The 13,460-nt window shown below is 48.5% G+C and overlaps 1 protein-coding gene across 1 annotated transcript in view; it reads right to left on the minus strand.

Moving 5' to 3' along the window:
* LSS (lanosterol synthase) overlaps positions 1–13,460 on the minus strand; it is a 33,915-nt gene that overhangs the window by 16,441 nt on the left and 4,014 nt on the right. Inside the window, exons 5-12 of the mRNA XM_006163132.3 lie at positions 12,733–12,854; positions 10,982–11,078; positions 9,110–9,245; positions 8,410–8,518; positions 7,876–7,994; positions 6,421–6,518; positions 5,960–5,987; positions 111–167 (exon numbers count right to left, since the gene is read on the minus strand). Coding sequence (XP_006163194.1) covers positions 111–167; positions 5,960–5,987; positions 6,421–6,518; positions 7,876–7,994; positions 8,410–8,518; positions 9,110–9,245; positions 10,982–11,078; positions 12,733–12,854 — 766 coding nt within the window. The remainder of the gene's footprint in view (positions 1–110; positions 168–5,959; positions 5,988–6,420; positions 6,519–7,875; positions 7,995–8,409; positions 8,519–9,109; positions 9,246–10,981; positions 11,079–12,732; positions 12,855–13,460) is intronic.

The following is a 13,460-nucleotide window of genomic DNA, read 5'->3' on the forward strand; positions in this document are numbered from 1 at the left end:
TAGGTGTCAGGGCCGACACATGGATAGCAGGTGTCATGCCCCTTGGGGTGGACATGCAGGCTCATGCACAGAAAGGTCAGTGGAAGGCCATAGCAGAAGGCAGCACATACCTCCAGCAGAGCCTGGATGGCAAACGAGGTGTCCCAGATCTGTGAGCCATTGGTTCCCTGTACACAAAGAGCAGCCATTATAGTGCCACAGGTTCCACACACCCACTCCCATCTCCCAAGATCTGACAAGCACCTGGGGAGAGCCTATGAGAAGGCTGGTGGGTTCAGCTAGAAGCCTCTGCCTTCACAGTCCAACAGCTAGGACTGTAGCACTCTTAGGAAACTCCAGGATCAGACGACCATCTTCAGATTGCCACCTATACAGAGCATCCACCCCTCCTCAGCACATGGAGCCCAGTCTTGGTGATGACTGGAAACATGCATTATTCCAAGTACTCCTGGAGGTGACAGGACCCAGCTGAGATGCCAACTAGGGCCCCAGTGGGGCTGAGAAGGTCCCACCTCACACTACCCCAGGAGCATGATCCATGGGTCAACATTCAGTTATCAATTCAGTAGGCTTGTGGCCAAGCCCCAGAGAGAGAAGGGGCTGGACAGTGACCTCAACGAGTATGAAGTGGAAGCAACATTCAGATATTGTGTCCCAGAGGGACTTGTAGGAAGGACTTGCTACCCCAGGCAGTCTCATCTAATGAAAACCAGTGGCCAAGCCTGGGCCTGAGAGACAGTTTACAGAACCAGGGCATAACAGGAGCCTCCAGGTAGGTCTGACACAGAGCCCTGCATGGACAAGTGGTCCAGGGAAGAACACAGGGGACTGATGTGGACTAATGCAGCTTCAGGGGCCAACAACAGATCCCATGTGGATCTGGTTCAGTCTTGACTCAAATCAATCACTGTAGAAGAGAAACTGGACTCTGGAATCATTATTACTGAATGTAACAACACAGAATGATTTTGTGAAAACAAAGATGGAGACCTTATGAATAGGAAATTCCCACACAAAGGTTGGTCAAGAAAGGCAGGGAGGCAACTGCCCTCTCCAGGGCTCACTGCTCCCCTCTACATGTTTTAAAAACCTCTTTTTTCTTTTTACTGGTAGAGGGCATATACACATACCAGCGAGAGAGAGAGAGAGAGAGAACCCCAGTGGTGTGTAGTCACACTGCAATCCTTTTTCTTCAATTTCTCCATCCTGTCAGAATTTGGGGCATGCATGCACACACCTGTCATATTTTTCAAGTCACTGGGGTGACTTGAACCATGGTTGGTCATGTGGTATCCAGGTCCCTATGCATAGGGCTTAATCACTGTACTTTGGGGCCAATCCTGTTTGGAAAATCTTTCGACACAGTAACAACTGTGTACACAGAGAGCTTGGAGAGAGCTCAAGGCTGATCTGGGAAAGACCCTGGTCCCAAGGTGAGCTCCAGGGTGGGAGGTACACTTGTACATTGAGGCAGAGTACAGCAGACAGATCTGCCGCAGCAGTTGCCTCAGCAAAACAGAAGAGACAGAACGACAATGTCTGAGTCCCAGACATGCACAAAGTGGTGGGAGTCCAACCCAGCCAAACATGACCTACAAGGCCCCTGTAGCTGAGACACGACCAGGTTAAGCCAAGGTCTGGTCTGAATCAGGCCCCTGCTGCCAGTCAGGAATAATATCACCTATAATACCAGAGGGTCAGAGTGAGCCCAACTACAGAGCAGGATGTAGACAAGAGCTAATCGGAGCACGTTGAGGAGCTGGGGTACAGCCAAAGGTCTGCCCTCAAAGGGGCTCACCACTATGCCACAAACCCATAGGTGAGCTCTCTCCTACCTTGACTCCACTGCACTCCTGAGTGTGATCTGTCAGTCACTGTCAGCACACCACCTATGTTGGCAGTCAGATGGCTCTGGGACAAGGTCACACAGAGGATGTTTTGACCTCAGTGTCTCGTAAGAAAGTATTAGACTGGCCCACTGAGAACCACATGCAATATTCAGCCCTTCCTGACCTGTAGTTCTCATCCATTTTGACCTATGGACCTTTGAAAAATTCACCAGAACCCGCAGGATGGTTGTAGACCCTCAGCTCTCCTGTATCCCCTCAGAGGCCAAGGACCGGGCAGGCATCCTACCCAGATAGGAGCACCTCTGTTCTGGTCCATCATAAGGCCCTGCCTGGGAATGATCTGGAAGCAGGCAGTTCCATGCTTTGTGGCTGAGCTTCCTGAGAAACCCACCTATTCTCCCTTGGACTCAACACCCCTCACACTAGGCTCTAGCTGGGCTCCACCTAGTCCAGAATGGAAGTCCTGGAGCTGCTCCCAGTCCTGTCACACCCCACACTGCCCTCCAGGATCTCCTATGCCCAGCTGCAGAAGGAGACCTAAGAGCCAGGGTTGAAGACACGGAGCCTCTCAAGACCTTCCAGAGGAGCTGTAAATGACTACGTAGAAGAGAAGAGAGGCGAGAGGCAGGCCTTCAGGAGAAGATTCCTCATGGCTCCTGGGAACTAGTGATTTCAGGATACAAGAGAAATGAAGATTTATTACTGATAATTCAGTCTCCAGCAAACAAGCTAGAGTGATTGAACTTCAAGAATTAGGAAGAAACATCATCCATCAGATGATTAGAAATCACCGCAGGGCCACAAGAAATATGGGAAAGCAAGAAAATACTTCTCCTCCAAGGGAAAAGAATTACTCCTCTTCATCCACAAGCAGTTCAATGGAAATCATGGAAATGTCTGATAAAGAATTTAGAATGTTCATAATGGTGAAGCGAGCAGAGATGGAAGAGAAGAGAGACAATGAACTGCAGAAGAGAAAGGAGAAAGAAGCTGACGAGTTCCAGGAGGTGAAGAAATTCTTGCAAGATCTAAAAGAGCAATTACATACTTTAAAGAAAGAATCAAACAGAGCTGTTAGAGATGAAGGCTATAATACAGGAAGTCAAAATCTCCCTTGAAAGTATTAAAAGCAGAATAGATCATACAGAAAATAGAATCTCAGATGTAGAAGAGAAAATTGCTGGCCTGGAAAAATCCACCACGAAGACTGAGAAAATTGCCCCCCAAAATGAGAATAATATATGAGAAATACTAGATACCATCAAATATCCAAACATCCGGATAATTGGCATCCCAGAAGGCGAAGAGACTCATAAGGGCATTGATAATCTATTCCATGAAATCCTGCAAGAAAACTTTCCAAACCTTAAGACGCACGCAAAGATCCAGTCCCAAGAAATACAAAGGACCCCAAATAGAATCAACCCAAGAAGATCTTCTCCAAGACACATTATAGCCAGGTAGACCAAAACCACAGACAAAGACAAGATACTAAGATTGGCAAGAGAAAAACATCAAGTTACCTACAGAGGATATCCCATCAGGCTAACAGCAGACCTCTCATTGGAAACAATGCAAGTGAGGAAAGAATGGGAAAATATATTCAAAGTGTTAAGAGAAAAGCAATTTCAGCCAAGAATACTGTACCCAGCAAGACTATCTTTCATGTGAGAAGAAAAGACAAGAACATTCTCAGACAGACAAAACCTGAAAGAATTTACCAGACCAGACCAGATCTCCAAGAAGTTCTCAAGGGAGTGCTATATCAGGAAAATTAAATACAGACACACAGAAATAAGAGTTCAAAAACTAAGAAAATGGCCAATTAATCATAGGGACAAGTCTGGAGTTAAATATTATACCCCAGAATTTAATTGGGAAAATCGAACCACAACAGAAGATAAAGTACATGAGACTGAATTGATGAAGTATAATTTTATGATTTTTGACTAAAACATTGCTGATTTTCTTGTAGACTTTGTTATCTGGTTGTAAGGATTTGTGTCCTGTCTTGAGAAAGGGTGGGAAAGGACAGAGGGTCAGAAATAGGGGTTAAAAAATATTAGAAACTAGAAATGGAAAATTTTTTATAATAACATGCATGGTTAAGCCACTATGCAGTATATTCTGGATGGGAAATCACATTTTGTATGCTGTGATGATGCTTAGGGAATGAATGTAAATTAAGCTAAAAAAAAAAAAAGGGTTCAGAAAAAAAAACCCCTAAAACTGTTTTTCTTGAAATTAAAAAATAGCGTTAAAAATACCTATTTGATGACTGCAGTAAGCTATATAGCCCCAGCTAGGTGCTACTTTATAGTATGTTCATTCTACTCACTGAGGTTTATGCCTAACGTATGCCTAAAGTTGAACTTGTGTTCATGGAAATGTATATATTAGCTGTGCTTGCTATGAAAAAGTTTAGATTAATTAATCTTTAGTGACTCAAAAAAATGTGGAAGAAAAAAAGTATAGAAAGCAAACAAAGATACCAGAGACAGTGTGGGAGGAGAGTGGGAGATGGCAGAGGGTAAGTAATAGGAAATCAAGGATGGGAAAAAAAGCAAAACATACAGGAAACAAGAAATGGAAAATTATTTGTTGGTAATAACATGTATGTTGATGTGCTTGATTGAGCCAATATACAGTGTACTCTGGATGGAAAATCTCACTTTGTATGTGAGATTTTTTAACGATGTAAAGTGAATGAATGTAAATAAATAAATTTAAATTAAAAAAAAAAATGACTACGTAGAAGAAAGGCCACGCCCCAGAGCCCTAACAAGGCAAGAGCTGAGGCAGCATCAGAGCCAAGCTCTAGGGTTCCTGACCAGTTTAGCCCACTTTGACCAGCAGGGTTGAGAATAAACAAGAAAACTGCAGATAGGGGGCCAGCAGATGGCATAGGGGTCAAGGATGCTGGACTCCCACATAGGCAACCACAGTTCAAGCCCTGAACTAGGCGGCTTGCTTTCTCACTTTCCTTCTCTTTCTCTTATTTGCTCTGTCCTTCTCTGGTCAAATTAAAATAAGTAAGTAAGTAAATAAATAAATAAAGTTAAATAAAATAATTTAAAAAAAAAAAAAAGAAAACTGCAGATGGGCACACAGGAACACAGGGTGGAACAGCACACAGTCAAACTAGCAGACCCTGTAAGTGATAAGAGGCCTCACATTGACTACAGAATTTGGCCTCTTGTCAAGCACAGCCAGAAACTGAACTGAGGAAGGGTTGTTTCTGAATCTTTTTTTTTTCTTTAATTTGCCAAAGGGTGAGAGTGCTTGCCAGAGAGACAGAGAGGGAGACAGAAAGTGAAAAAGCATACCCTATGGAGGGTGGTCATGCTGCAATCCCTTCTCCTCCATTCCTCCCTTCTTTTGGGATACTGGGCATGCATGCACATGTGCCCAACATGTTTTTCTGTTTTGTTTTGTCTTGTTTTTGGAGAGGTTTTTGCTATAGGGCGTGTGCGCTCACCAGAAAGACAGAGAGAGACAGAGAGACAGGAAGTGAGGGGGGATGGCCACACCACAATCCCTTCTTCTCCATTCTCCTCTCAGGATCTTGGGCACGCATGCACACACACCCAGAGTGAATTTTAAGTCACCAGGCCCAAGACTGGAACCGCAGTCAACTGTATGGAAGTCCAGTGATATAGCCATCACACTAACTGCTGGTCTCAATGTTTTTCTGTTTTTGAGGTTTCTGCCTTAGGGTACGTGCATTCGCTGGAGACACAAGACAGTGAGAGGGAAAGGGTGAAATCACTCCCCTGGGGGTGGCCACAACGCAATCCCTTCTCCTTTTTCCTCCTGATATCTTGGGCACATACATATACATACACATGCACCCAGTGTGATTTTCAAGTCAACAGGTCTGGGATTCGAACCATGGTTGGCCATATGGGAGTCCAGTAACATTGCTACTCCATCTGCTGGCCAACATGTTTTTCAAACCACTGGGTCCAGGATTCAAATTGCATAGTTGGTCATATGGGATCCCACCACCTCATTGACTGGCCTTGTTTTTGTACCTTAATGAACCTGAAAGTATAATTAAAGGCAGGAATGGCTGCCAAGGTGAGCAGCCATACTCCTGTGGCCCTTACCTGCATCTTCATGCCATCGAGGCCCAGCCTATAAGGGGAGAGAGTTCCAGGTTAGAGACAAGCTAGAGGAGGTGCCCTTCCCTGAGGCCCAAACATACAACAGCAGACTTGGCAGCAGCTCCCCACAAGGAGCACATCTAGGTCAAGGGGACCCACTCACCTTATGCAATTAAGTACAGGATTTCCCATGTGGGGCACACCAGGGTCCCTGATGACAGGAGCCACAACCTGGGGCCACATGACTCCAACATGAACTATCCACGGGCAGTGGGCTTTACTTCCCAGACCCTCCATTTCTGTGAGAAGGTAGATCTTTTCATTCAAAGTCAACCCTCATTGGCTCCCAGGACCTGAGACACAGCAACACCTTGGTGCCTCTCCACTGGGATATATCAGCTCCATGCCATGCTGCACTGGTCTAGTGTGTCTGCAGTCAGGTCTCAGCACCATATCTCACTCACCAGAGGTAATCTGGGATCCTAGAGACGTGCTCCTGGAAAGCAGGGGAAGCCGTCCCATCCACATACCAGCGCACAAGCATATTGATGGTCTTTGAGATCTGCAGGGACATAGCAGAACCATAGTCCCAGCTCACTCCTGGGCCAGGCCAGGTGCCTATGGCTCTCACGGACAAATATCTCCTGGGCACTGGCCACAGCTGTATCCCCAAGAAACAATTTGGACACAGATCGGTGCCAGTTGAGATCAGGGGCCTGAGGGGGGTTGGGGGGGGGGCCTGGCCACCCCAGTGAGGAGAGAAGCGCTTCTGGCAGGAGGGGACTTCATAAGGCCCATAACCAGAGGGCACAAGTGTGAGGGCAACAGGCATTCAGTTTGTCTCAGACATGACTCAGGGGAGAGGCCCAGGGTCTGAGGAGCTGGAAAGAGATATGCAGACAAAATGGGAAAACAGGGACACCTGCCCCCTTCTTCTAGAGGCCCCAGATCACCCACTAATCAAGACAGAACTACTACTCAAGTCAGTTTCTGACTTGAGCCTAGTGTAGTCATGCTCCATGTAGCCTTAGGTCAGAGCCATGCAAAGCTGTATCACTGCTGAGGGAAATGACATGGGTCACAGGGTCAGTACAATCTGATTTACTGACCAACACAGGGCCCAGAAAGCCCAGGCACAGTGACAGGGGTCAACAACTTCAAATATGGTGCCCACTGGCTTTATCGAGAACCTGAAGGCCAACTCACCACAGTACAATAGCTATAGCCATAGCATGGTCAGGCTGGAGGCTTATAACGACTGCTGCCAGGTATCCCCCACACACATACCCCTGCTGCCACAGCAGTCTTCTCAGTTGTTCTCTGCCTGCCCCACCTGTTCTCTACAATGCAGGCCTGACCATTGGGCACATGGGCCCCCAGCGTAGGCACCTCAAGGGCCACCAAGCATGTCCACATTTGGCCTATGCCAGACTACAGAGCCCCAGGTAGCAAGGCAGTATCAGGAGCATGAGGCCCCCACTGGCTAGGAAAGAGAAGCCAGGAATGAAACCCAAGGGTCCTGCTATTCCACACAACTTTATTTCCACTCAACTTCCTATGAGAGAAGGAAGGTGATAGGTTTTCTGGGGTGGGGGTTGGGAACAGAGCAAGGGAGAAAAAGGACTAGCTGGCCAGAAAGATCTTGGAAGGTGCATCAAAAGGCAGGTATCCAGGGTGGTCTGAAATAAAAGACAGATGGTGGAGATGGAAGGCAGCTGAGCACAGTCAGACGGCTTTGCTAAGCAAGGGATGCAAAAGATGAAGATGGGTGTCCACCAAAGTCCTAAGTTCAAAGCCCACATCTCAAATGGGGGTTCACCAAGCTTTGGGAAGACCCTCCCTCACTCCAGCTCCACAGAAAATGGCCTCGGGGTTTCTGTCCCAGTCCCTTAACCCTGAGGCTGCAGTTGGGTACTGACCGGGCCGATGCTGATGCTCTTGGTGAAGCGGTCGTCAGCTGCAATGTGCTCATACAACTTCTGTATGGCCCGCTGCCGCAGGATGGTGCTGTGGTGACGCTCGTACAAATTGAGAAGCACTGCAGGGGGCAGAGGGCATCACCAGGCACCAGATGCCACATAGAGTCTGGTCCCAGCCTGGCATGCCCTTCAGATTATGTCCAGTGACTGCAGTGAGGGAGGAGCCCCAGGCTGCAGCATTTGGGGCTCACCCTCTCTAGGCTTCCCATCTTCACTCACCCCAGGCACCACCTGCCCTACTCCTCTGCCCAGGATGGCTATTTCACACCATCATGGCCCCACCCAGTCACGACACTGTTAGGGTGGACTCCAGAAATGGAAACCAAAACCTATGGTACTCAGCACTGATGAACAGGCCTGGCACAGAGGCAGGTACAAGATGCCACTGGCTAGGTGAGTGAGTGATTGAGTGAGGGAATGGAGGAGTGAAGTTCCAGCACACGCTGCCCCAGCCCGGTAACCAGAAGCACCTACCATACATCACGCGGAGGAGCCAGCTGTGTGGTGTGTACAGGTCATCTGAGGCCACATTATTTCTCTGTGCCGGCCAGTTGATACTGTCAAAGTCATCCACATACAGCTCCTGGATGGTGGAGCAGTGCTGAAATGCTGGGGGCTGGCAACGGTGGGCATACTCCCAGGACACTGTTGCCTGGCTTGAACCAGGAGGAGCAGTCTCGAACAGCCAGCCCTTTGAGCCCTGAACTGTACTCTTCTCAGGCTAGGGGCACATCCAATAACTGACTGCTGCAGGGCACAGAGGCCCAACCCTTTCAGTCATTGCAGCAAAGACCCCAAGAGCCCCTTCTACCCAGAAGCTCACTTCTTCCTGTTTCCCAAGGGCTTGGTCTAGTCAACACAACAAACCCTAAGGAGGTCCATTCCAGGGCCTCCTTCCCAAGGACACAGCTGCAAGCATAGGTCAGGCACTGCTGAGGTTAGGGTGACATCAGCTCCCTCTGCTCCATGAATTCCCCAAGATATGCAGCAGATATAACCTTTTTCACTACACCCATGGTGGAGGCTCAAGATATGCAGCAGATACAACCTTTTTCACTACACCCATGGTGGAGGCTCTGCTCTGTCTATAGGCCCTCAGTTACAGGGCCAGGAGGAGCCCAGGGGCACAAACACGCAGGCTAGATTAAAGGGCTTCCATGGTCCAAGAGCTCACCTGGCGCAGGCTTAGGACTAGCGGGTCCTCCGAAGCGCTCAGCCGGGTGGCGTAGCAGTAGCTCATGGGCAGATACACCTGCCGGCAGTGGCACCAGAGTGTGGAGGGGTGCGCGGGTGCCCAATCAGGAAACAGCCTGCGGCGGGCAGCATGTGTCAGCACAAGCCTGCTGCAGTACAGGCACCAATACCTGGGCTGGGCTGGCATGGCCACAAGTTGTCCGTCCCCCAGCACATACCTCAGAGCTCATGACCCTTCCTAGTTCTAAACCAGCTGACAAGCACCTAAGTACTTCTCAATTACAACAAAGCTACTGTGGTAACATAAGACTCCTAACAACAGGGAGTTAGAAGAGGAGTCTATAGAATGCTCTGAACTATCTTTGCAACTTTCCTGGAAATTAAAAACTTCCAAAATTAGAGTTTATTTTTAAAAGATACTTAAAAATAGGAATGTTGAACTTCCCTAAGATTTGGGTTTTTGACCACCACCTCTGCTCACATTAGCAGAGCTATGCCAGCACCCTAGGGCAGTGTGTATTTCCCACCCTTTCCCTTTTGCCTCTGTCCTTGGACTGAGTGTCTGGGGAGGCAAGTGGAGCCAGGCATACCGCCCTGCTCCTGAGCATCTGGCATGGGCCATTCCCTCATTTCTTACCAACTCACTTTCCCGGCCTCAGGCCATTCCCTCATTTCTTACCAACTCACTTTCTCTTAATTCCGGCTTTCCTACAGCTGGAGTGGCTTGGGATCGCTGGTTTTCTCTGGATGTCTGTATTCCAACCTCTAACCCACCCCAGAGCAACTCCACAGATTAGCAGCACCCAGGACACATAGCACAGGTAAGCTGCTCTGTCACAATACCTGCCCCAGTGCCCACACCCTTCCTGTCCAACAGTCTGGCAGGCCACCCTTACAAGAGTGTGCCAGCTCCCTACATCTGTTGGATCCAGAGGCCAGCTGCAAGCTTGCCCGAGTGACCTCAGGACCTCTCCTCAACCTGGTCTCTGTATGTTCCATCTCAGGTAACAGCATCCCCCACTTATTCTCCACCCCAACTGTCTTCCCTAGCGTCACCTCATCATCCCTCTGCCTCCTGTTCATGACTACCCCAACTGGCTGCAGCCTTCATACTGGACCCTGCTGTTCTCTCCTGAGTGGTTCACCTCCTGCCTTCCTCCGCCACAGTCACTTAATGCAAGAGACCCCCTACCCTATTGAGAGCTCTCCATGGGCCCCCAGGCCTGCTCCTGTAACACTCCAAGGGGAAGCAGGGATCCACCCAGCTCTTCATGGTTCCACTGTGTGCAACAGAGGCAAACTTATATGCCAATGTGTCTTTTGTGAGGAGATATCCTAGCTTTGATGAGATTTTCACAAATGTTAAGATACTGGTTTACAGATAGCAAGAACTCAGTACTAAATTTGCTCAGCATCTAAATGGTTCAAGGTCCTGTCGGAGTTGTGTTGCAGAGCTGAAGGTACAGTGTAATGTTGGTACTTGCTTAACGCTCACAGTAAACCAGACAAGGGCAGAGATGAGCAGCTGCACACCTGGAGCTCAGGTAAGTGAGCTGCACGACTCCCCACTTCTGAGTGTCAGTCATCTTCCCAACGAAACCCCTGCTCCCTACAGGGCTACCCAAGGGGCTTCTGTAACCATCCACAATGCCCCACCTACCTGGTCCTGACCCCATGGCCTAAGCTAGCATGCCCCTGCCCAACTGGGAACCCCTTTCCATCTGTCTGCAGGACTACTTAATCAGAGCCTCTGCCAAAAGTCCAACTCTACACCACCCACAGACAACCAGCACTCACTATAGACCCATAGTCCGCTTGACTCTACTGCTGGGCAAGGCGGGGGCAGGCATACCACATCTCCGGGAACAGGGTGTTAAGGCCTTCCCAGCTGTACACATTCAGGACAGCCAGCCAGAACTTGCCCCAGGAGGGGATGCCCACAGCACCACCTGGGGAGAAAATAGGCCAGGTTTTTGCCTCCTGTCCACAGAATCAGCCTGCCTCCAGCTATGCAGCACAACTCTCTCTGATAAACTGAGAGCAGCCACTGGTCCTGCAAGCCCCAATGAGCAGGTTCCAGATAGCTCAAGATTTGCCCAAGATATCACCACACTGTCCTTAGAGTTAGTATGTCCACATCAGGAGAGGGTTGTGCAGTTACCACTCTCAGGAAAGTACACACAAAGGCAGCTAACAGGGTGGTGCAAAGACACTTCAATGCTCAGGTGAGATAAAGGTGCAAATGCACATGGTGGCCTTTGCCCACATGTGCCTGGAGAAGATTGTGAGGGGACCTGAGAGCTCAGCCTTCTCCTTCATGAGCCAAGTTTCAGCCACCCCAATCTGTGCTATCTCTATCTGGCGGACTGTCTTTGACAGACCAAGACCCCAGTGGCTCAGATACCCAAGGGCCTATGGAGTTGCCCCAGCAACACCCAGCCCCAGGCAGACCACACAACAATGCTGTCTTGGACATGTTTTATAAGAGTGCCACCAAAAAAATGCCCTCAAAGCTACTAAGTGAAATGTGACACAAACATGTCCCTCCACCAGTGGCAGGAGTACAGGAAGGAACCAGACAGAAACCTTGAGAACTCAGTATCAAGACACCAAACGCTGATGGTGAGTTAATTCTAAGAGTGAAAAACATATGAATAATGCAGGTTCTCGTGAAAATGCATGACAGGATGCCTCATCTAGCCTGGTAGGTCAGAAGAGATCCCAAAAAAAGTGACTTGGAACCATGGATCCTTCTCAGGTCTCTAATCAGCTTCAGAGCCCATAGGCCAGGGGAGAGTCAGCCAAGTCAAGGAGCACAGAACAGAGGGCAGGCTGCCTTGAGAGGACACTCCATGCACTCTCCCCCAAGTTCCCTCTTGGCGTCCAACTTTAAGTATTTGCCAATTCAAAACCAATTTTCTGGTTGTCTTAATTTGATTTTCAAAAGTGACTGGCAGGGGCTAGCCTGTTTGAATCTTGGCCCTGAAGGCTTGAGAAACACACTGGGTACACATGTGTGTGTGTCCCAAATTCCAATGTGATAAAGAAATGGAGGGAACGAGCAGTTAGCGTAATGGCTATGTCGCTAGACTCCCATGTAGTCGACCGCTGTTCACGTCCCGGACCCGGTGGCTTAAAACTCACGCCGGGCGTGTGTGCGTGCGTGCCCAAGATCCCGAGAGGAGAATGGAGGAGAAGGGATTGCGGCGTGACCATCCCCCCTGGGGGGTGATATCTCGCTTTCTGTCTCTATGTCTCTGTCTGTCTGGCAAGCGCACGTGCCCTATAGTGAAAAACCTCTCCAAAAAAAAAAAAAAAGAAAGAAATGGAGAAGAAACTATTACATGACCACACCCCAGTGGGAAGTGTTTTCTCCCTCTCCTTCTGGCAAACACATGTACCATCTAGGCAAAATAAAGAAATAAATGCTAAAAATTACAGGCAGGTTACACAATCTGCAACGGCTTCTGCTTTAGCAAATTCCCCGCTCCTGTGTTGTGCCTAGTGTTTCAAATGAAAGTACATTTTTCTGTTTATTTGCATAAATTCACAATGCCAAAGTGGCAAGAGCTTTATATCTAACACATGCTACACAGGTTATACCTTTCTTATGAAGAATGTTCCGGGCTCGTACCAGGTCAGGATCATCTGGCCCAATGCCTAGGATTCTGAGAGACACGTAGTTGAGCGCAGTCCCAAACACTGTGGACTTGTCCTCAATGTGTCTGCAGGAATAGGAGACCAATGAGAAAATAGCATCTGTCGCTACTTCTAAGACACAAAGCAATATTTCCAATAAAGCTTTCTTAGAAAAGTAAGAATACTACAATGCCTTGCCCCAACACAATATAAATGACATAGGAAATAACCCAAGCAGCCATTCTCTAGGAAGAATTCATGTACCTCCCATGAAAACTGAGCAGTTTCAGAACTGCCCTGGCAGAACCACTGCCTACTCTAAGGGTAGGCCATTGCAGGCTAGGGCCCTGCTTCCAGAGCATGGCACACTGCAGCAAAGTAGATTGCCATGGGGAGATTGCCAGGCCTACCTCTACCCGCTGCCAACCCAAAGTTAAGAGCAATTTCTTTTCTCCTCAATGATTAATATACTGAGGGATTTCACTGTGGAATATGGGTCTTAAAAGTTTCCTAACCAACCATGAATCCCATTTATGACACCAAATATGAAACTGAGACCCAGCCTGCACACAACTTCTAGCCCTTGGTTCTCCTGCCAGACTCTTCCCCACTCACGCCAGGCCAACAACTGCAGTTACCCCACAGCAGGCAGTTGCCTAGAAACCTAAGTAGCTAATAACATGCACACATGC

Source organism: Tupaia chinensis, unplaced genomic scaffold (assembly GCF_000334495.1).
Source record: "Tupaia chinensis unplaced genomic scaffold, TupChi_1.0 Scaffold141399_1, whole genome shotgun sequence".
NCBI lineage: Eukaryota > Metazoa > Chordata > Mammalia > Scandentia > Tupaiidae > Tupaia > Tupaia belangeri.